Source organism: Sarcophilus harrisii, chromosome 1 (assembly GCF_902635505.1).
Source record: "Sarcophilus harrisii chromosome 1, mSarHar1.11, whole genome shotgun sequence".
NCBI lineage: Eukaryota > Metazoa > Chordata > Mammalia > Dasyuromorphia > Dasyuridae > Sarcophilus > Sarcophilus harrisii.
Window position 1 is genome coordinate 87,812,527 of NC_045426.1, and position 25,351 is coordinate 87,837,877.

General features: G+C 36.2%; 1 protein-coding gene across 1 annotated transcript in view; it reads left to right on the top strand.

Moving 5' to 3' along the window:
- The window catches only part of LOC100916708 (zinc finger protein 445), a 36,450-nt gene extending 15,861 nt beyond the window's left edge, over positions 1–20,589 (top strand). Inside the window, exons 7-8 of the mRNA XM_023498009.2 lie at positions 12,934–13,126; positions 18,991–20,589. Coding sequence (XP_023353777.2) covers positions 12,934–13,126; positions 18,991–19,130 — 333 coding nt within the window. The 3' untranslated portion in view covers positions 19,131–20,589. The remainder of the gene's footprint in view (positions 1–12,933; positions 13,127–18,990) is intronic.
- The last annotated feature ends 4,762 nt before the right edge of the window (positions 20,590–25,351 follow it).

Here is a 25,351-nt window from a genome sequence, read left to right on the forward strand (position 1 = left end):
GCCCTCTTAGCGACAAATAAGAAACATTACCGCTCGTTAAATTAAGAAAGGGGGAGGGCGGTACATGACAGACCCGCACTCCTCCCTTGTACGCCCCTTGTCAAAGTGGTCCTTCGTTTCCCGCAAGTCCTTCCTCCTCGTCCTACCGGGGTCACAGGAGCAGGGGGCGGGGCACGAAGGAGTCCAGCGACTTCCTCGCTTTGGAAATTTGGGTCTCTGGCACTGCCCTGGGAAGGTGACTTCATAACTGTGACCACTACGTCCTCAAAGTAATAGAAAAGCAAAATGGCCACGGTCTGATGTCACCCTTCACGCATGCGCTCTGACAGGCACAACTTCTCGCACATGCGTTCTGCCCAATGTCGCTACAGGCGGCACGACCCACGCATGCGCTCCACTCGATGTCACCGCTCGAGTCACACACCCCCCCCATACGCATGCGCTCCGTTCCATGTTACCGGTCGAATATTACATGCGCATGCGCCTCGCCGGTTGTCACCGCTCGCGCATGCGCTTTAGCTATGGGTCGCTCTAGGAAGCTGAATCTCGGTGGCAAGTTTTAAGTAGTACTCTGAGATAGGACTGGCTGGATGAGAGTAATGATAGACACCAAGTTGGTGGGGATTGTGTATTAAGATTTAAAAAAACAAACTTTATTTTTTTCCCCCAAATGTATGTAAGATCAGTTTTTTACATTCATTAAATTTATTTTTTTAAAGTTTAAAATTTTGCTGCCCTCCCATTTTGTGGGTTGGTAAATAGTTTGATATAAGTTATGAGTGTGCAGACGTGCAGATCATTTTCGTGTTAGTTTTGTTGTGCTAGAAACAGACAAAAAAAAAAACCCGACAAAAAAAAAAAAAAAAGTAAGGAGTGAAAATGGTATCCTTTGACGTGTGTTCAGATTCCAGTTCTTTCTCTGGAGGCGGATAGTATTTTGTAGCCGGGGCTCTTTAAATTGTCTTGGCGCTTTGTGTGGCTCGGTCCAGATGGGTTGGATAAGTTTGAGAGAGTAACTCCCTTATTCCGACAGTTGAGAAGCACTAATCTTTATTAAAGTAAGAAAGAAGTGTAGCAGTATTCAACAGACCCGCGTTCCCAGTTGTTTCCCTACTTGGGGATCCGTAGTGAAAATGACCACTCGTTTCCTGAAGAAGCCATCCTTTCCCCTTGTCCTGTGCCAGATCCCAGGGAGTCGGGGTGCGGGGTGAAGCAGTTCAGCAGCTCCCTTCCTTTCTGAATCGTATTTCTGTCATTCCTCTAAATATCTGGAGGCTGTACCATTTGGTGCATTTATATTTAGTGGCAATATTTAATTGCCTGTTGTAGTTTTTTTTTTTTTTTTAGCAAGATGTATTTTCCTTCCTTATCTCTTATAATTAGATGTATTTTTACTTTTGCTTTGTCTGAAATCATGATTGCTATCCTTGCTTTTTTTTTTTTTTTTTTTTTTTTAAACTTCAGCTGAAGGTTAATAGAATTCACTCTGTGTGTGTATCTCTGCTTCAAAAGTGTTTTTCATAAATAACTTAAGATTCTGGTTTTCAATTCATTCTGCTATTGACTTCCATTTTATGGGTGAGTTCATCCCATTCACATTCACAGTTAGTATTTCCCTTCATCCTATTTTCTCCCTATTTCTTTCTTTTTCTCTCTCCCTCTTCCCTCCCTTACCTATCACTTTTCCTGAAGTGTTTTGCTTCTGACCCCCCTCCTTTCTCTTTTATCTGCCTTCTCTTTTATAAATCTTTCTGCCCCTCCTTCTTTTATCCCCCCTTTCCTCTTATTTTCCTGTAGGGTAAGATAGATTTCTATACCAAACTGAGAATGTATATTATTCCCTCTTTCATCCAATTCAGATCAAAGTAAAGTTCAAATATTTATCTCTGGTCCTCCCATCTTCCCTGCCACTGTAATAATTCTTTTATACTTCTTTCATATGAGAGAATTACCCCACTCTACCCCTCCCTTATCCTTTCTCCCAGTGCATCCTTTTTTCTCACCCCTTAATTTTTTTGGATATCATCTCATCATAATTGACTCATACCTGCCCCTGCACTTTCTGAGTGCATATTCCTTCTACCTGCCTTAATAATAACATTTTTAAGAATTTTAAGTATCATCTTCCTGTATAAGAATGCAAACACTTTAACCTTATTGAATACCCTATGTTTTCTCTTTCCTGTTAATTTTTTTATGCTTCTCTTGAGTCTTGTACTTTAAAATCAAGTTTTCTGTTCAGCTCTGATTTTCTCATCAGGAATGTTTGAAAGTTCAGTATTTCATTAAGTATCCATTTTTCCTATGAAGAATTATACTGTTTCATTTATAATTGTAGCTCCTGTGCCTTCTGAATATCATATTCCAAGCTTTCTGATGTGACTCCACAGTCTTTGAATTTGTTTCTTTCTGGCTGCTTGAAGTATTTTCTTTTTGCCCTGGCAACTCTGGAATTTGACTACAATATTCCTGGGAGTTTTAATTTTGGCATCTTTTTCAGGAGGTGCTCAGTGAATTCTTTAAATGTTTATTTTAGCCTCTGGTTCTAGAATATCAGAGCAGTTTTCCTTGATAAATTTCTTGAAGTATGATATCTAGGCTCTTATTTTGAATCATGGCTTTCAGGTAGTCCGATAATTCTTAAATTATCTATTCTGGATTTGTTATCCATGTTAGTTATTTTTTCAATGAAATATTTCACATTTTTTCTATTTTTTTCCATTTTTTTTATTTAAAAAAATCTTGGGACAAGATGTGCAGTGTATAGAGAACCAGCTAGCCCTGAATTCAGGAGGATCTCAGATCTGAGTTCAAATTCAGCCTCAGGCACTTAACACTTATTAGCTGTGTGACCTTGGGCAAGTCACTTAACCCCAATTGCCTCAAAATAAATTTTTTTCATGATATCTCACGTAGTCATTAGTATTCATTTGCCCAAGTCTAATTTTTAAGAAATTATTTTCTTCAATGAATTTTTTACCTACTTTTCCATGTGGCCAATTCAGCTTTTTAAGAAATGACCCATTAAGACCTATCCTAGTGGAGGAAACTGACATTCCCTGGAAATCCCAGTGCCATTTACCCATTTATTGTGGATAAAATTGTTGGTACTCTCATGAATTAGAACCAAACTCAAACTCAAAATTTAGGAACTGAGGATATATTGAGTTCATTAGCAAAGGACCTCGTCTACATAGGCACAAAAAAGACAAAGCTTCTATAGGCTTTAATTTGGGCCAAAAAAAAAAAAACCAAATTGGGTAGGGGTAACTCAGGATTGGATAAGGCTGTTGCTGGAACTGGTAACAGGATTCTTTTTCAGATTTCACTGTATCTTATAATTGTGAGAGGAAAGTCCCAGGAAGGGTAGAGATTGCAAAAACACAAAATCAGGTTGAGGGGCAAGATAAAGGGACTATAGACAAAATGGAGTTGCTACCCACAAACCTCCCAACAACTTTATGAATTAGGTGCCATTATTATTCCCAATATGCATATAAGAAAACCATGACTGAGAGAGGTTTGTCCATTGTCACATATTATGTTGATTCCCTAGGGTTGTCTTAAGTAGAATATCATATCATCTGCAAAAATTGATCGTTTTGTTTCTTCATTGTTAATTCTTATTCCTTCAATTATTTTTCTTGTTTCATTGTGATAGCTAGAATTTCTAGTACAGCATTGAATAACAGTGGTAATAATTTATATCCTTGCTTTACCTTGATCTTATTGGGTAAGGTTCTAGTTTATCCCCATCACAAATAAAGTTTTGTAGAATTTTTTTCTTTATTTTTCCCCACTATAAAAATCTCCTTCCACATGATCATGGGAGGAAGAATTCCATCAAGGAAACGAAAACTCAACCTTTTGGTTCTCTTATTCTCTGAGAAGCAATACTTAATTCATCAATTATCTGTGATACACTTTGGATAAAAATGTGTAATTTTTACTTCACATTATCAACTATCTTTGAAAGTTTGTGGGAAAATGGAAGTACCACAGAATTAAGGAAGGGCAAGTGTCTCTGTTTTTTTTTTTAAATGAAGAACATAGAATATGGCAAACTCCTAGCCAAATCTTAAAAATTAGTATTAAAGGAATGTTCAGTAAACATTTTGAAAAAATGCCATCATTGCTTCAGCAAGAAGAGGTCACGACACTAACTTTTTTTTGATAGGGTAAGGTTTTTTTTTTTTTTGGTTTTGTTTTGAAGACTAGACCTCCTTATTTTACCTTGACTATACCTTGAGTATACCTGGTATACTCTCTTCCACAAATACATGTAGCAAGAAGAGTGGCAATGAACTTAAAATACAATAAATGAAGCCTAGATTTCCAAAGTATCTTAAATGTTATTTTTAAACTGCTACAAACTTGAATTCTGTGATTTTTGTATTACTGCTATAGCAAGCACTTCTAATACAATATTGAATAATAAGGATGATAACGGACACTCTTGTTTTACATCCGCTCTTATTGGGAAGTCTTTTAGTTTATCCCCAGGTAATGCTTGCTCTCTCTTAGTTTATGTATTTTGTTTTAAAGAAAGACTCCATTTGTTACTATGCTAGTGTTTTTAATAGGAACAGGTGCTGTAGTTTTTTGAAAAAAATTTTTGGATCTATTGATATAATTACATGATTTTTTGTTTTCTAAAATCTCCTTGTTAGTATTTTATTTAAATAGTTGCATTAATATTCATTAGGAAAATAAGTTTATAGTTGTTTTTTATCTCTCTGCTTTAGATTTCAAAACCATATTTATGTCATAAGAGGAATTTGGTAGGACTCTTTCTTCACCTATTTTTCAAATAGTTCATATTATATTGGGATTAATTATTCCTTAAATGTTGGTAGAATTCATTAGTTAATTCTATCTTATTTTAGGGAGTTCATGGATGGCTTGTTCATTTTCTTTTCCTAGGAAAGGATTATTTAAGTCTCTTTACTCTTTTATTATCTGGGCAATTTATATTTGTGTAAATGTTTATCCATTTCACTTAGATTGTAAGGTTTTCTGGCATATAATTGGGGAAAATGACTCCTAATAATTGTTTTAATTTTGGTGGTATAGTCACACTTTTCATTTTTGATGCTGGTAATTTGACTTTCTTCTTTCTTTTAGATCAAATTAACCAATGGTTTATTTTATATATTTTCATAAAATTAGTTCCTAATTTTATTAGTTCAATGATTTTTTAGTTTACATTTAATTTTATTAATCTTTTTGATTTCCAGGATTTCCTTTTTGTATTTAATTGGGAGTTTTTCATTTTTTCCCCATTTTTTTGAAGTTAAATGTTCAATTCATTGATCTGTTGTTTCTCTTTTATTTATGTGTAAATTGAGATATAAATCTCCTTTTCAGTATTTTTTAAAAACTATTTCCTACAAATTTTGGCATGTGATTTCATTGTTGTTATTCTTTTTAATGAAAATATTAATTGCTTCTGTGATTTGTTCTTTGACCTAGTCATTTTTTATATTTAGATTATTTAGTTTCCAATTAATTTTAAATCTTTCCATGGCCCTTTACTCAATGTAATTGCTACTGCATTATGATCTGAAAAGAATTGAATATTTCTGCTCTCCTGAATTTGTTTTTGAGGTTTTATGCCTTAATACATAATCAGATTTTTTTTTTTTTTGGCTTTTGGTTTTTGTTTGAAGGAGGCAATTGGGATTAAATGCCTTACCTAGGGTCACAAAGCTAGGAAGTATTAAGTGTCTGATGCTGGATTTGAACTCAGATCCTTCTGACTGGCCCTGTGCTCTCTCCACTGTGCCATCTAGCTGCCTTAAATATGTCATGTATCACTGAGAAAAGGTATACTCCTCTCTATTCCTATTCAGTTTTCTCCAGGGGTCAATTATATTCAATTTTTCTAAATTTCTATTCACATCCTTAATTTCTTATTTTTTTTTTTTGGTTGGATTTATCTAGCCTAAGAGAGAAAAGTTGAAGTATCTCACTAGTTGATTTCCTCCTGTAACTCATTTTGCTTCTTTAAAATTATGGATGCTATACCAGTTGGTGCATATATGTTTGGTATTGGTATTATTTCATTGTCAATGATACCTTTTAGCAAGATATAGTTTCCCTGCTTATCTTTTTTTAAATAAGGTCAATTTTTGCTTTTGATTTGTCTGAGATCATGGGTTTTTTTTATTTCAGCTGAAACATAATAGATTCTCTTCTAGTCTCTTATTCTACCTGTGTATCTTTTTGTTTGAAATGCTTCTTATAAACTATTGTTGAATTTTGATTTTTAATCTGTTTTACTGTATGTTTCAATTTTATGGGTAAATTCATCCCACTCACTGTTATGATTACTGAATATTTCCCTTCATCCTGTTTTCTTCTGTTTATCCTTCTTTGTGTACCTCTTTTATGTGAGATTAGTTTTCCCACTCTTCCTTTCTCTTTCCCCTTCTCCTAATGCATCTCATGTTCTCAATCCTTCACTTTTTTTGAGATTATTCCAACATAATCAATGTACACCCATGGCCTCTTCTATGTAGACTTCTAATGGCCTTAATATGAATAAAGATCTTAGTAGTTACATGTATCATCTTTCCAAAAATGAATATAAATAACTTAACCTTATTGAATCCCTTATGCTTTTTTTTCATGGTTAACTTTTTATATTTCTCATGAGTCTTGTATTTAGAAATCAAATATTCCTGTTCATCTCTGGTTCTTTTATCAGGAATATTTGAAAATCTATTTCATTAAATGTCATTTTCCCTCCTGAAGGATTGTGTTCAATTTTGCAAATCATTCTTAGTTGTAATCCTATGTTCTTTGTCTTCTAAACATCACATTCCAAGCTTTTGCTCCATAATATGATAGTTGCTAAATTAAGTGTGATTAGTATTTGAATGGTTTCTAGAATGGTGATCTAGAAGCTCTGGAATTTGGCTATAACATTTCTGGGAGTTTTCATGTTTGGATCTCTTTCAGGAAATGATCGATGAGTTCTCTCAATTTTTCTTTTACCTTCTGGTTCTAGGATATTGCGGCAGTTTTCTCTTATAATTTCTTGATAGACTCTTTTCTTTGATCATTACTTTCACAAAATTCTTAAATTATCTCTCCTGGATCTATTTGGTCAGCTGCTTTTCTGATAAGTAATTTCAAATTGTCTTCTATTTTAAAATCCCTTTCCACTCCATTTTACTGTTTTTTTCATGTCTTATGGACTAATTAGCTTAAGTTGTCCAGTTCTAATTTTTAAAGAATTCTTTTCTTCAGTGAGCTTTGGTCCGTCTTTTCCTATTTGAGCAGTTTTGTTTTTTCCTGAAATATTTTTTGTGCTTCTTTTATAAATTTGTCTTTTCATAGTTTTCTTAACATTGCTCTCACCTCCTGCCCCTCAACTTTTTCCTCTATTATTTATTTAATGTTTAAAGTAATTTTTTTTAACTCTTCCAGAAATTCTTATTTGGCTTGTATCTGATTCACATATTTTTTCTTTGAGACTTTGCTGTAGTTGTTTCTGATATCATTGCTATTCTCAGGATAGTAGGATTGGGGAACCACTCTAAGCTTCAATATTTTTCACACTGCTGTTTTCAGAGCTAGTTCTTGGGTTTTGGAAGTTTTTGGTACTTCCAAGGTATGATCTGGGGAGAGGTGTGGTCACTGGTCTCCTGTCTGTGCTTTGGTCCTTGTCCAAGAAGGGAGCTTGCAGCCCTAAATGATACTGCTTCTTAGGGTCCTTGATCCCTTGTAATCAAAAACAATAGTGTGCCTCCCCAACAGTGTTCCTTAGGACCCCTGTGTGACTGGATATCCTATATTTTAATAAGATCTCTTTATTATTGTACTTTGGTTTAAAAATATTTGCCTCAGTAAGTATTCCCCAAATTCTTAACATTTCCTTCTGACCCTTTTTAGACGTGATCTCTCTTGATAGCAACTGTTGATGCATATCAAATGTCAGTTATCAATGTCATTATTTCTTCAGAGGATGAACAGCTAAAAAAATTCCAGCTGTCTCCTGTTTACCCAGATGCAAATGTCCAATGTTCTTTTATTCCCTTTCTTTTCTGTAGCACATTCTTCCTGCAATCTTCTGGTTAGAGGTCAGCATTCTCCTTTGCCTTTTCAAATGTATTCTTCTTCTTTGTTTTCATATTGAAACCCTTGTTTTTTTTTCTCAACAACAACAACAACAACAACAAAAAAAGAACCTCAGGGAAAACTCTCTCCTCTGAGATAACCAAGTTATTGGAAACATTACTCAAGCCCTTTTACTGTAGGAAAGACCAAATAATAATTACTTGTCTGTGGCTGTTCCAAATGGAATTCTGTCTTTAAAACATTCTTGCTATACTTAACCTTGGAGAATTTGTATTTAATAGCAGACCTATTGAAATAGAATCATAACAGACTAGAAAAAGTGAAAAATCAAAAAGATGAAATGGTATAAAGTATTGCCCTTAGGTTAAAAAAGTCAATTTGACTAAATACATACTGAGACAGACATGGTTGAAAATGATGTTGTGTTAAGATCTCAAGTTTTTAGTTTATCAAAGCCCAACACAGGTAAATATCTTGGCATAGCTGCTAAATGAAGGCTAATGCAAAATCTTAGCCTAAATGACTTAGTATCCACATAAAAGGAGGAGAGTCCTTTCATGTTCTATAATGCTTTGATTACAAATGGAAAGCAACAAGGATGGCAAGGGATCTAGAAATCATAATCTATTAAACACTTATCTTATGTTTATTCTGTATTATATTTTTATATGTACATTCATATTCTTCAATAGAATGTAAGCCCCTTGAATAGATACTGTTTCAGTCTTGATCTTGTATATCCAACACCTAGCATAGAACGTGACACATATGGTACTTAATAAATGCTTGTTAATTAATTACATAAGGAAAAGTTAAGAGATCTAGAAATCAATTGTGCTGTCAGCCTTAGAGAAGACTTGGGAAAGATATCATAGCTGTCTTCAAATATTTAAAAGTAGGAGTGGAGGTGGGAATGATTTTGTGTAGCCCCAGAAGACAGATCTAGAACTAAATGTTTTAGATAATGGGCTAGCTTATGTCCAGGTGTGCCAGTACACCCCAAAGTCCACATTCTGTGTATACTTCCTAAAGCTGGAAGATAAAGAAACAGATTTCAGCTTAGCATTAGGAAGAAATTTCTCAGTTGACATGTCCAATAATGGAATAAACTGTTTTGTAAAGTAATGAGCTTCCCATCCCTACACATATTCCAGTAGAGGCTAGATTCTGATATTAAGTGGGAAGTTGGACTAGATAAGAGAGAAAAAAAAACCTCATTCTCTTAATTCTCCTCTCTTGCCAAATAACTTTACGGTCTCTTCAGACTTTAAAATACCAGATGCAATAATAATTTGATAAGTCATTTCATGTACTTGACAGTGTTATTAGTCATTATTTCTACATCCAACCAGATCTTCAAAATCAGGAAACTTTTACCTGGAGACATGGTACTTGATGAGTTATATAAATACATTTTCTAGAGTATTGAGGTTATAGACCCTGAAATGGAAGGCATCTCAGAGCCCAATATAGTTATGGATTGAAGGAATATGAACTGGCCTGCTGTTATAATAATCAGGGATGGTGATGAGGGCAAAATTAAGAAGCTAGTTATAGCTACAGAGTAATGTGTTTCCGTGAATGGGCAAATTCAAAAGACAAGGAAGGAGAAATCAGTCTGATGTAAGTGATTGAAAATATTTGTTGAAAAAAGGGACAAATGTCTACAACTAGGAGAATGTCTCAGTCCTGAGTTAAAAACCTGATAGGAAATATATAAATACAGAGTAATGTGTTTGTATGAATGGGCAAATTCAAGAGACAAGAGGGAGGAGGAATCAACCTGACATAAGTGGTTGAATAAATTTGTTGAAAAAAGGACAAATGTCTATAAAACAGAGTCTCAGTCTTGAATTTAAAATTGCCTATTTATTTGTGAAGTCACAAAACAGAAATTGGTGTTTTTCATTTTTTCTGAGATGTAGATGAGTTGTGTTGAACCATCCACACCATCTCCTTCATCATTGGCTCCATGATCAGTGGGACACATTTGTAACATGATTGCTTGGGGTTGAGGGCCTGTCACTAGGGAACTTTTTTCAACAGTATTGAATTCAACAAAAGTTGCCTGTCTGTGATGTGCAAGATGCTATGTGGGATTACACAGACAGGGAAAAAAATAATCTCTCCCCCAGCTTATAATATAGCAAAGAGTTTATACTGTGCTCTAATAAACTGAGTAAAGCAGCTCAGAAGATTTTTCCCTATAATGTATTTTCTGATGTTAAAGGAGAGAAGACTACTAGCTGACTCTTCCATGATCATTCCATTTATATAGTTTCTCCCTTTCCAGTATGTATTCTTTTATGTTTAATAAGATTTTTGTTCTCATTGAAGACTTTCCCATACACAATATATTTGTAAGGCTTTTCTTACAAATTATAGGTTGTCTGACGTCCAATGAGAATTTTGCTCTAATTGAAGTTTTTCCCACATTCATTGCATTTATATGGTTTCTCCCCTGTGTGCATTTAATGATAGATAAAGGTACAGCTTAGAATAAAGGCTTATCCCCATTCCCATAAACAAGTTTTCTCTTTGGTATGAAATTTCTCATATTGACAAAAGCTTGAAATTTGGCTAATTTTTTTAAACACTCATTATGCTTATAATGCTTTTCCCCAGAATGAATCTGCTTGTGTACAATAAAGTTAAAACTTAAGAGTGAAGATTTTTCTCACATTCATTACATTGATAAGGTTTCTCCTTAGTATGGATTTTTGATGTTGAATGAGGCATTAAGTGATAGAATTCATTGCCACATTTATAAAATTTTTGTCCATTGGACACTTTCTGATGTTGCTAAGATTAGGTCTGAACCAAGATAGAAAATTTCCTCAAATGTCTGACATTCTTGATGTCCCCTTTCTTGTCCTTTACTTTTTCTTGCATGACATTTTGCTTCTCTTTCTTCCCAGTGGAATTTTCCCATGGTCTTTCTGATTATTCTTCTCCATTACAAGCCTTGTCAAGTTTAGGTTGCTATAGAACATCTATTTGTAATTGTTGTAGTGCTGCTGTGACAGGTGACTTTGCTTCTTCAGAAATTTCCTGCATTAGTGTCAGCATCTCATTCTGAAATCTGGTCTAACTCTCTAACCTAAGAAATGGAAAATGCAAATGTCACTTGTACTTTTGGGCAATGCATGAGGCACAACAAAGAAAATCACTGGGAATCATGAGGTGAGACAGCAGGTTTGGAGACCTCCAAAAGGGGTGTGGAATATGATGGAATAGAATGTAGAAGTTAATAAAAAATGGGGGCAGAGACAAAGTGTGTTGAAAATAGATAAAAAAAAACCAATCCCCAAACTTTAGATAAATATAAGTCAGAAGAGAAACTCTTCAGGTGAGAGATAAGAACAGAATAGACAAGTGTTTATTAGGCTGGGTTAAGGAGAAGAGTTATATATAACTAATATGAGAGACTCAAATCAAAGGAATAAAGCTGAAGTTTGAGAAGATCTAATATAGAAAAATGGTACTTTTTAAGTAGATGGCTAAATAATGGCTGTTGGAACATGGAAGAACAGAGAAATATATATATATATATCATTTCCATGACTAGGTTGTTTATCCTGCAAACCTTAACAAAGGGAAGATGGAACCTACTTCATTTTTATTGAGTTCTATGTTAGGATCTATGCTTATTTTACCTAAAGTTCATGATACTTTATCTTAAGTATGATTGGATTTATAACACTATTTTTGTTTTGCATACTTGGGAAATTTCAAAGGTTCTTTCCTCATTTTGAGTGCTTACTATAGAGTTCTGCATAATTATTTAATAAATGTCTATTAATCGAACACCTTTAAGAAACAAAATAGATGAATAGAACAGTTTAAAATGAAGCAGTTTTTCATTTTTTAGAAAAGGAATTGGAATACTAGGTATCAGAGGAGGAATTTTATTCTCATTTCTCTCTTGTATTCAGGCCATTGAAGCTTTTCCATTTATAGTTCTCAGGAAGATAGGACTGAGTCAGAGATTTGAAATGGTAGATTCCCCAAAATCACACTTTTTCTCTCACTAATGAAAATATATAAACTCCAAAGTAGGAGCCATAATTAGGAGCCATAATCATTCTACATTCTATTCAAATCCAAGTGAATACCAAATGGACTTAGTGTAATGAGTAAATGCTATGGAGTAGGGTAGGAGGTATTACTTCTAGGACTGCTTCCAAGGGGCAGTAGGGAAGAGAGAACAGTTCAAACATTGCAAGAACACAGGGAAGTAAGGGGTGGCCTGCAGATTGTGTGAAGGGGCTAACATTGGGCTGTGGACAGCTCTAAATACTCAGTGCGGGGTACTGTATTATCCTGAAAACAATGGAGAGCTGTAGAGAGAGATATTCCTAAACCCATTGCTCCCTGATTTACCCTTCATTTATATGGCACTTAGAGGCTTTCTTTGAAACAGAATCCTAAAATTTAAGGGGAGATGACTTGGCTAATGTCACAATAGTATAGAACTGAGATTGATTAGAATCTGCTGATTCAGAGACTTCCCTCCCAATGCCAGGCAGGAATGGCATTCAGAGACATCTTTTCTGATGATAAAGACAGGCCCTTCATTTCACTGGAAGTCAGCAGCCTTCCTCCCCCCACCCCTGGGGGCTTCAGGGATTCTGACCCCTCCTTTTCTGGCTCAATGTCCTGGACAGAAAAGCTGAGAGCAGGAAAGCAAAGCTGGCTGGAGTCTGTGTGGTTCCTTTCCCCCATACTGAATGCTGGGGGGTGACTTGATTGCTCTGGGGGGTTGGTGAGGTGAAGGAAGTAGAAGAAAATCATTTTGTAAACCTTAAAAGAGTCAGGGACTGACTTTGTGATCTCTTTGCTATATAGGAAGTTCCCAGATTGCGAAACTCCTTGCGCCAGGACCGGCTGGCAGCTTCCCTGCAATTTATGGCTTTTGAGACTTGCCTGGAGAACCCATGGCCCTGCAGCACCTGGATGGCCCAGTGGGTAGAGTGCTGGACCCGGAATCACCGAGACCTGACTTCAAATCGTTCTGCAGAACCTAGCCACATGGCTCTGGGCAAGTCACACGCCTCAGTTTCCTTGATGGTGGAATGGGAATAATGACAGTAGCTAGATTAGAGTATTAGATGAGTTCATATTTGCGAAGAACTTTGGTTCTAAGGCCAGGTCTCTAGGACACTACTCTTTCCATGAAGCTTTAAAAATACTGTAGCAATGACCCTGATTCCATTTCTGTAGTTTAAAGAGCAAGAAGCAGCCCAGGATAGGCTTTTAAAGATCTTTAAATGCAAAATAGAAGACTTCAGTTTTGATCTTGGAGGCCTTATAGAGCTAGAGCTCAGTGAGCAATGGGTTGACATGATCACACTTACTTTTTAGAAAAATCACCTTAGCATCTAGGTGATACAAGAATAGAGTGCCAGCTATGGAGTCAGGAGTTTATGAGTTCAAATCTGACCTCAGATACTTACTAGCTGTGTGACTCTGGGCAAGTCACTTACCCAATTTGCCTCAGTTGTCTCATCTGTAAAATGAGTTTGAGAAGAAAATGTCAAACCATTCTGATATCTTGGCTAAAAACAATAACAACATAAATGGGATTGTGAGCAGTCAGACATGGCTAATTTACAAGACATGAGTGAGGAAATACTTGTAGCAGAAAGACCAGTTAGAAGGCCTTCTACTTGTAGTCTAGGTGAGAGATGATGAGGGCTTGAATTGTGGCTGTATGAATGGAGAGAAGGAGATGAATTTGAGAGATGTTGTGAAAGTAGACATGACTAAATTTGGTTGTGGATTAAATATGGGGGGGTCACAGGAGTCAGAGGTGAGACAGAGATAATGGACCTGGTTTGATCAGGAGGATAGTAGGACTTTGGACAATAAAAGAGAAGTTTAGAAGGAAGGAAGGGTTTATTTGTTTTTTGGATGTTTTTAATAACATTGAGTTTGAAGTGCAATGATGTGCTAATAAATGTTTGGCTCTGATTTGTAGCTTTTGCTGTTTTGAGTTGCAAATTCTCCCGCAGAAAATTTAACAATTGGCTCCTGAAGTCAGTATGAACTGGGTTCAGCACAATTCAATTTTAGATGTTCAAGAGGCAATTGGGGGGTATACATGTAGCTTAGCAGAGAAATGAAAGATATAGTGATTATCTGCATAGAGATAATGATAATTCAACCCATGGGAGCAGATGAAATCACCAAATGAAATAGTATAGAGTAAGAAGAGGAGGGGGCTTTGGCCAGAATGTTAGTGACATCCACTGTTAAAGAGCATGGCATAGATGAGGAACCAGCAAACGAAACTGAGAGAGGGTTAGGACAGATAGGAAAAGAATTAGGAGGAATTAGGATTAGGCACAATCCTAAAGGGAAGAGGATATCCTGAAGGAAATGGTGATTGACAGTGTCAAAGACTACTACCCACAGGTCCAGGAGTTTCAGGCTTGAGAAGAGACCATTACCTATGGTAATTAGGTCACTGGTATCTTTTAGAGAGGTTGAATGATAAGATTGAAAGGCAGACTATACTGTATTTAGAGGGAGGCCTGGGTTGTAAGTGGTTTAGCTAGGAAGGGAAAGAGAAATATGGGATGATATTACAGAGGCTGTAGGACCAAGTGAGGAATATTTAAAAATGGGGAAGACCCAGGCAGCTGGGAAGCAACCAATAGAAAGGGAAAGACTAAAAATGAGAGTAGAGGTGGTATTGGGGGCAATCTGCTGGAGAAGATGGGACAGGCTGTAATCAAGGGTGTGTATAGAAGGGATGGTTTGAACAAGAAAAAAGGTTGCCTCATTGTTTGAGAAGGAGGAAACCCTAGTGGAGGAAGATGACTGAATGATATTCATCCTTTGTTGTTTGTCCTTTGTTCTTGAAGAGCACCATGACATCACGGAGGGGATGCCCTGATGTGCAAGTGAATGGGATTGAAGTGAGGGAGGGTTGGCCAAGGGCACCTGCCTCACTTTCCCCTCTAGAGCTATCAGACAGAGTCCAGTGGTCAGATATAGATCAGGACAACTGGAGATGGCCCTGGATGCAGTGGGAGACCTCTGCTTAAGTCTTCAACAGGTCTCAGTTTGACTAATTATCCATTCTGTGATTAAGGCTAGGTTGTAATTGAGCCAAAGAATCTCCTCTTTCATTTACCCCCCAAAAATCTAAACGAATGAATGAATATATGATTGAATCTGAGAATGATTCTTAGGGTTTCTGGCCAAAGCAAAAATGACTGATATTTACATTCAAGCTGAGTAAGTCGGGACCCAAACAATGATCAAATGGGGCTTGGCCTAGGACCTCTTGGTAGCCAACTAGAATCAGATTGATTTTGGTTTAAGGCCTGGTTCTTGAGAAAGAAATCTAACTAGTAACCTCAAGGTATTTTGGGAGGGTTTAGAGGTATAAAAGAGAAAAAAAAAAGTACTTTTAAGAGCAAATGTAGGTAAGGATGAAATACCCTATCTGGACAGAGGGAGGGAAGAAGGAAAGCAAAGAGGGGGAAAAAAGAAAGGAAGGAAGGGTCTTCCAACTGACCAATTCCAGGCCAGCTTTATTCACATAAGTTGTTGTTTGTCCTTCGTTCTTGAAAAGGACCATGACATCAGGGAGATGACTCCGTGACACACGAATGAATTGGATTTTCAAAGAGGTCCAGTGACCTCATGAGCTTGATGTCTTGATTTGGACATGAATTGGGTTTGGGTGGGCAGAGCTTCTGAAAGCCATCAGCCTCTCTCCTCCACAGTCATTGAAAGCTAGTGGTAAGATAAAGGTCAAAATGATTGACAATGGCCCAGGTTGTAGTGGGTGACTGTGGCTTTTCAGATGAAGAAGAAGGTACGGGGAGAGCCTTGGTGAATGACATCCCTTTTTTTTTAGTGAAATATGAGGCAGTTGGGAGAATGTGGGGAAGAGTGAATGTGGGAAACTTTGAGGAGAAATAAGGTTTAGAATAGCTGTGTGGAGAAGAGGGATAGTGAATTGTTTGAGAGAAACTGAATGTTGCCTTGCTGAAATGAGGACCCAGTTGAGATTAGACAACAAATTTATATTTATAAGTTCAATCAACCTGGTTTCATGATTTTATTTAGATCCCTTCAATAGCACATGAAAAAGAGAGAAGGGGGTAGATAGGAGAAAGTCAAGGTTAAAGTTTGGCAAGTCATGATAAGTGATAGGATAAGAGGTGGAGGAATTCAAGAGCAGAAAATAGTATATCTAGAGTTTAATTGATTTATGCAGGAAAGGGAAGAGAGGGTAGCTGAGTTAAAAGCCAAGGAAAGGAGAAAAGAATTAGAGTCATAGTGATGATAAAGAACAGAGCTAGGAATTTCAAGACATAGGTGAATTGATGAAAACTTAAAATGTTTTAAAAGGAATTTTTTAAAAAAAAAGGATTTTTGGAGTTCATAAACATGGAATATTTGTGAGCAATGGCAATAACAGATATAATTATATATGTAATTGTGGGTCATGGTAATTTAGGAACTGAGATGTTAAGGAGGAATCCACACATAAACACATACACACATGTATTTCCTACTGTGAAGGCAGGAGATAGGAAGGAGAGAAAGACCATGAGGCAGGCACTGATCTCATTAAATGTTCTGATGAAGGAGGGTTTTGTTGAAAGCAGCCACCAGAGTCTGAATTAGGTGATAAATTTGTTTATCTTGAATCTCAAAGAAGGAGAGGTTGTATATGGAAGAGGAATAGTTTGGAAGTAACAATGGAGAACAAGGAGTTTTTTAACTTCACTTGTCCAGTGAGTTAGGAGGCATGAAAAAAAAAATGCCAGTATTAGAAAGGCGATTAGGGAAGTAATGTTACCAGGAAGAAGCCGGGTATGGGAGAAGAAAGATAGGAAGAGATTTAACATGAAGGAATATTTGTTAATTATGGAGCAGGCATTCCAGAGAGAACAAAAGAAAGTTCCTTTAGTTTGCTGGGAATGCATGATTGAAGATGACAGAAGGAAGAGCAGATCTTTATTAGAGCAACATAGTTACTAGGAGTTTGGGTAATGTAATTTTTAAAATTTAAATTTCATTCAGTAAGTCAGCTCTTCTTTTGAAGAGTTCAGTGAGTATTTTATTTTAGGTTATAAATAAAATAGATTTTAGATTATAAATCTAGAATTAGAAAGGACCTCAGAGGCCATCTAGTCCATTCCCTTCATTTTTCACTGATGAGGAAACTGAAGTCCAGGGAGATTATTGTTTCCCCAAGGTGATATGAGTGGTAGTTATCAGAATAAGGTTAAACCTAAATCTCTGAAGAGAAATCAAATGTTCTTTTTCCATTGTGATTTCTCTCATTCTCAAGGTCATATTTGGAAGTTAGTTGCATATTGAATTAAAATTGTTATATTTGGACTATAGAGACTGGGAAATGTAAATGGGAGCCACACACACACACACACACACACACACACACACGATTAGGTGGTATCATCTTGGTTGCCCATAACCAAACTTCATTCAAGCTTTTTTTTTTTTTTTAAGTGACCCATTTATTGACCCCTACATGCAATGCTTTGTGCAGAGAACTCCTTGATAGATACAAATATAAATAAAACATAACAATAGTGCTGTCTTTAAAGGTGCAAGACATTTACAAATAGACATAAAAGGTGACAGTTTAATTTCAGAAGAGAAATATTAAAAAGATTCTGTGGGTGTAAAGAAGAGAAATCATACCTAAATCGGAAGATTAAGGAAGGCATTCTAGATGAGATAACATTTGAGCTAAGTTTTGAAGAACAGGAAAGATTTAAACAAGTCAAGATGGAGAAAGGGACAGTAAAAAAATAGTTTTAGAAAGAACATTCAAACTAAAGCATGAAGAGAAGGAAGCACAAACAAAGCACATTCAACAAGAATCCAGTTGAAGTAGAACAAAGCATATATAGGGAAATGGTAAGAAAGAAGATTAGAAAGGTAGGTAAGTGCCAGATAATAAAGTGGGATTTGAATGCCAGCAAGAAGAAATTGAACTTTATTCTATAATCAGTCAAGAACCATCGACACTATTTTATAGGTTCACATGACTAGTTCACATGACTAAGTGGAAATATGCTTAACATGATTGCACACGTATGACCTATGTTGGAATGCTTATTGTCTTGAAGAGTGTAAGGAGGAGATGAAGGGAGGGAAAAGAATTTGGAACTCAAATCTTACAAAGATGAATGTTAAAAACTATATTCACATGTAATTAAAAAAATACTATTAAGTACAAAAATTTTTTTTAATCAGAGAAGAAACATAGTTAAGCCTATAAATTAGGAAGAGTAACTTGGTTTATAGCTATGATGTAGGAGAGAGGCAAAAGTAGAGAGACTAATTAGGAGATTAGTAATTCAGATGAGAAGTAATAATAATGTTAATAATTTGGAAGGTGGCAATAGCAAAGTGAAAAGAGAGATTTGGAGTTAGAGGATTTGGTGTGTTCGGATCTTGGCTTTGCCTCTTTTTTTATTTTACTTGAGTGATTTTCTAGCCGTGCATTTCCTCTTATGTAAAATGATGAGGGTATTGGACTGGAAGACCTCTAAGGTCTTTTCTAATTCTAAATGCATACTTAATGAGGGTAGTAGCAAAACTACTCTCAGATTTTGCCCTTTCTGGGTTTTGTGTGTGTTCTGGGTTTTGTGTGGTTTTTGAGTGTTTACAGCCATTTGAGAAAAGCTTAGAAAAGTAGCTGAGTAAATGCTGGAAACAAAGAACTTGTCCCTGGGGCTATAGATTATCTCTAGCGAGGTCATAATTAATGTAACTTTAAGTAATGTAAAATTTGATTTAGTATGAATTATAAAATGATAGCAGGTTGCAGTTAATGGGAGCTAAAATTCAATTAATGCTACTAGTGAAGGGTTTAACAGTCTTCAATCTGTACTTGCTTATCTGCAGGTGTGCGTGTTACGTGCTGCTGTGTACCATATTATCCAAGTTGTTTTAAAAAAAATCCTTTGGCAAGATGGGCAAAAGGAAGACTCCTTCGGATGGAAACACTGCCGATGCTAAAAAGAAGAGATTTGTTATTACATTAGAACAAAAATTTGCTGTTATTGTGAAGCATCATCATAGTAACTCTAAAATACTATGAGATATCAGAATGCTTCAGTCTATGGAATATTATATAACACCAAGGCTTTTTGTGTGTAAACTACTATAAAGAAATATTAGTTATGGTGATAGAAATGGATAGTCTTTTCATTGTAAAAATTGAAAATTGTAATGAATTAATAGTTATGGTGATAGAAATGGAGAGCATTTTCATTGTAAAAATTGAAAATTGTAATGAATTAGTAGTTATGGTGATAGAAATGGAGAGCATTTTCATTGTAAAAACTGAAAATTGGAATGAATTAGTAGAACATCTATTCAAACAAAAATTTAAGGTTTATATAGAGCAGTAAAAGAAAACAGAAACCATTTGGGTAATGAAATTTTAACTGCAAATATTGGTATTAAGAAAAAAATAAATTTAAAAAGTAGATACACTAATCAACAAATTCTTAATGAGCATGAAAGAGACTTTTTTTTCTGGAAAAAAATGACTTCCAGAATTTATACTTCTAATTAATAAAAATCTCAATCAGGATTCAAAGTGTCTAAGGATTGCCTAGCACTTTTATTGGCATAAAAATTATGCAGAAGGAGATTTTAAATTAAAACCAATACTAATTTATCAGTCTTGAAATCTTTGAGCATTGAGAGGTTACAATATTGATTGCTTTTGGATCTTTGGCAGTTGAGTAAGTGTAAGTGATTAAAGTTGTTTTTGAAGATTGATTTTCAAGTTAGCTTAGCTCAGTTGTTGAAAGATATTTCAAGAACAACAATACTGCATGTTAAAACCTTACTGATTTTAGATAGTATCCTACATCGTCTAACTATACTTGGTTCATTAGATGTGAATGTGAACGTATACATTTAATAATGTGTGGATAAAGTTCTCTGTACCTATCAGCATATGTGCAAAAATTAAAAAAAAGAGAAGACATTATATTCTTTGCTTCTGTAGAATCCAAAATACTTCATTTTGTGATTATCTTCCATTTGTGAGCTAGGCCTTGCTTCGCTATAAATCATATAACATGGGGGAATTGAAATGATGATCAGTAATTTTGGGAAAGTTACATAAAACAATGTGTATAAAATGTTCTGAGGAGTAATGGTACAACTTGACCACAGTATGTTCTGGGAAATATCACAAGATATTTTATATATTTTGTGATTTTTTTGGTAGTAACTGTAGGATGTACCAGGATATTTTTGAAATCACTACAAGATTTGTAAAAAACTGATCAATTAGAGAGAACACCCATGTTACTCAAGATTATGTAAGTTGATTGATTCCTCATTATTGACTGTATGAAATCTTTGTTAACTGTCAAATGCTGTCCTTGTGCCTACTGAGAAACCTTGGACCCAATTTGTTGTGTAACTGCTAGCCTTGCTAATAAACAGAATTGCTTAGAAATTCAAATCTTTGTTTCCTCAGTTTCTGTTGCGATGCTGCTAAAATAATTTAAATGACAATAAATTTGACATTTCCATCATATCATCAATGTAGTACAATATTGTGGTATAATATTCCATAATTATTTCTAAAATTTTGGTTTCTCTACTACTTTGTAATAAATCTGAATCAGAAATACATCTTTTTTATCCTCTGGTATTATGTTAACAAAAAGATTAAAAACTTGCTTAGAAAATGTTCATATTTACTTTGAACTGGAACCAATTACCATATTTTAAATATACATATATATATATACATATATATAGTATCATTTATTTATTTAGTTTTTTAAACATTTTTTTAAATTTAATTTTTCTTTTTTCTTTTCTTTTTTTTTTTTTGACCCTTGCAAAACCCTTCTGTTCCAAATTTTCCCCTCCTTTCCCCTACCCCTTCCTCTAGATGGCAGGTAGTCCAATACATGTTAAATATATTAAAGTATATGTTAAATCCAATATATGGATACATATCTATACAGTTATCTTGCTGCACAAGAAAACTTGGATCTAGAAAGAAAGAAAAAAACCTGAGAAGGAAAACAAAAAATGCAAGCAAATAATAATAGAAAGAGTGGAAATGCTATGTTGTAAACCACATTAAGTTCCCACGGGCCTCTCTCTGAGAGGTTGTAGATGACTCTCTTCATGACTGAACAATTGGAACTGGTTTGAATCTTCTCATTGTTGAAGAGAGCCATGTCTATCGGAATTGATCATCGTATAGTCCTGTTGTTGCTGTGTACAATGGTCTCTTGGGTTGTAATGTTCTCTGTTCGGTTTTCCTGGGGGTCTCTGGGGCAGCTTTCTTTTCAGTTTAGTAATCACCACAAGAGTAGCCAGGTGTTAAAGTCCAGATCCTTAATTATCTCCTTCCTGGGGCTGGGTAGCTTTCTGGAGAGCTTTTCAGACCGGCTTGGTCTCAGTGGGGAAAGTGCGGGAGGCCAGGCCAACCACCAGGAAGATCTATGATTGAATTGAATTTCTCCCTTTGATTCCAGGAGCTTAAGCTCCCACCTGTCTTCTCTGCCCTCTGAAAGCTTCTCCTCTGTGGCTCTCAGTCCCTGCTTATATGCTCCACACTGAGTATACACCAATCATTATATCACTAGGAAACCATTATCTGTTGTAGGATTAAATCAATCATACTGAACCATACTAAACCAGATAACCATTGTCTCTATCAATTCCACTGACTTTGCACCCTGTAAGAATCCTTTGTTTCAAGTTCAGAGTTCTGGCCCATAACACTGGTTCTGCTCGTTTCACTCAGCATTAGTTCATGTAAGTCTCTTCAAGTCTCTCTGAAATCATCCTGCTGATTGTTTCTTACAGAACAATAATATTCCATAGCAGTAGAAACACTGCTGGACCAAAGGGTATGCACAGTTTGATAACTTTTTGAGCATAATTCCAGATTACTCTCCAAAATGGCTGGATGTATTCACAATTCCACCAACAATGTATCAGTGTCCCAGTTTTCCCCCATCCCCTTTAACATTGGTCATTATCTTTTCCTGTCACCTTAGCCAATCTGACAGGTGTGTAGTGGTATCTCAGGGTTGTCTTAATTTGCATTTCTCTGATCAATAGTAATTGGGCGCACCTTTTCATATGATTAGAAATAGTTTCAATTAAATATAATAGGATGCTACAGATTTAAATAAAACACTTAACAGAATTTATTATTTATATCAAGCAGGAACTAAATGTATGCTTTTATTTACTAAATCTTTATGAAATGGAGAAACTTAGTATGGAACCTCAGTACTTAGTATCTTGAGTTCCAGTGTTGTTTGGATAAATGGTCCTTTTTTTCTTTTTTTGACTTGTGGTCTAACCTGCAGAAATACAAAATCAGCCAGTGAATTAATTGGACAGTCACTATACAATAGAGTGAAATCTTTCACTGAGGAGGCAGTTCGATATCAGGAAGTATGGTTGGAAGAAAAAAAATGGCTAAACCTGAGAAAAAGCCCAGGTGATTGTATTATCTTACTCTTTGCTCTTCTTAATTCTATGTGCAATATTGTCAAGATTTTTAACACAAATAGTGGCGGATCCATATTGCTAAGCATATAGACTGGGCACGTGTGAATAATAGTTCTAAATTCCTCCTGCTCCCCAACTTAGGGTTAACTTCTAGAATTCTGACCAAGAAGTGGTCAGTGCCTTTTGGGATACCTAACCTGTTCATCCTATGAGAATTTGGAGAATGAACCCAGAGGAAGTACTACACTAAGAGTGCTATAGATTGTTTTTGTCTTCAAGTTGAAGACATTCTTTACTTGCGTTATTCTGGAACTAGAACTTCCAGGAGGCAGGGACTCCGGTCATGGCCTAGCTCCACAGAAACTGGGACCTTTGATCAGAGAATAAGTTTTTTGCAATGACTTTGCTGTATCTGATTAGTTATTGCTTTTGCTTAAATTAATTTGCATGCCAATTGGAGAGGCTTATGGGAGTGAAATATGATTGGTGGTCTCAAATTTCACATCTGAATTTTTTTTTTTTCCGGTGTGGGATAAAGTCTTTAGAATGGAGCTTTGGGAGACACAGATTTCCCCATAAGGTATTAAGTGAGCGTTTAAAGGCCTTTTATTTTTAAAAATTAAAAAAAATATTTTCAATAGTATTTTATTTTTCTAAATACATATAAAGATAATTTTTGACATTCATTTTTTGAAAGAGATGACTTTGTGTTCCAAATTTTTCTTCCTCCTTCCCAAAACAGCAAACAATCTCATATAGGTTAAATATGTGTAATCCTAAAAGGAATTTTCTTAAGTCAAATAATTGTCTGGGATTTAATGTTCTGAGGTGGATATCCACATTATTTCTGGTACCCAGAATGCAGATCAGAGCCTGAGTTTCTAGTGAAACTTCTGAGTGTAATTAATGGACCCCTTGGGTAATGTTCTGAGGTTTGAGGGGTCCTAAATTCTGCAGCTGGGTTCTTTATTTCTTGTTATGATGGATGCCTCATGTGCCCAAGTATTGATTGCATTGTGGGCCCCAGGAGTATGCTTTGGAGGAGAACAATTGGCCTTCTGCCTCGGGTGGAGTAGGGACTTTTGGAGTATCTCAACTGACCTCCTATCTCTGGGAAAGTAGAATCCTCCCATCCGGGTTGTGATCCAGGCTTCTACTGGGGCAGCTGCCATCAGGGCCTCTAGAGTAGCAAGCCTAACAATTAGTTCAATTAAGTTCCCATTGAATTGGGTCCTTGAATGGGTGATTTACAGAGAGACCTATGCCTGTCGACTGGAGTGAGGGGATCTAAAATCATCAAGACAAAAACTGTGAGCCCTATAGGATTGAGATAAGAACACTGCGAAAAAATAAAAGAAGAAAGAAACTCATCAAGATGAGAAGCCAGAAGCTTCCACTCCCATGAGCGCTGTGACTGTGCACTAAGGGCAGTAATAAGGTGAAAGAAAAGGCTGAGCCGCAGAAGACCTAACTGCAGACCTCAGCCCGGCATAGCAGCTCCCGGTAGACGGTGGCTGTGGTCTGACTTGTCCGGAGCTCTTGGGAACAGCGACTGCTCTGGATGCCAGCTGTCTCAGACTTGGCTCTGTTTTCAAGGCCAGGTCACCAGGGGATTCTCCAGTCCGGGAGGCTGGTGTGGACCTCTGGAGATGTGACAGGTGGATACGGGGCGGTTCTTCCCAGAGCACTGAGCTGATCCACAGTCCTGGAGCCTTAACAAGCTTGAACCTTCCTTTGGGAGTTTTTCTTGATCCCTAAGAAGTCCTTTTTGGGCTAAAGCTGTTTCTTCTTCTGTTAGGCTAAGAGGTTTAGACATGCCTTTGGGCAAAGTGATAGGGAAACTTGTGCTATGGTCACTATGCCTTTGGGGACTTGGAGAGTTAAAGTCTCCGTCTTGACTGCTGGTCGGCTAAGTCGTTTCCATGGGCATGGCCACTGTTGTCCAGGCTGTGCCCTGGAATTTTAACTATTGCCATGGCTTGGGGAAACAACAGACACCCTAATTGGTGCGAAACCTAGTTCTGATTTTTAATAATAAGTGAGGAAGTCCTAAATTTCCAAAGCATCTCAGAATCCTGTGCTCCTCAAAGGGAGAGTGGCTATGTACATGTTAATCTTTCTCCATTTTTCTAGTTCACGGGCCCTACCTCCTCCTTGAGTTCAACTTATTGTGCTCAGTGGGCATCGGGTAGTGACGAAGCTTCATCCACTTCTGTGGCAGGAGTAATGTGGCAGTAACTAGTTCTGCTTTCTCATTTCTGAAGCTAGATCCATCAATGTACCAGTCAAAGCCTGCTCTTTCTTTTTTTTTTTTAAATTTTTTTTTATTTAATATGCATGGGTATATGCATGGGTAACTTTACAGCATTAACAATTGCCAAACTTCTTGTTCCAATTTTTCACCTCTTACCCCCCCACCCCCTCCCCTAGATGGCAGGATGACCAGTAGATGTTAAATATATTAAAATATAAATTAGATACACAATAAGTATACATGACCAAAACGTTATTTTGCTGTACAAAAAGACTCTGAAATATTGTACAATTAGCTTGTGAAGGAAATCAAAAATGCAGGTGGGCATAAATATAGGGATTGGGAATTCAATGTAATGGTTTTTAGTCATCTCCCAGAGTTCTTTTTCTGGGTGTAGCTGGTTCAGTTCATTACTGCTCCATTAGAAATGATTTGGTTGATCTCGTTGCTGAGGATGGCCTGGTCCATCAGAACTGGTCATCATATAGTATTGTTGTTGAA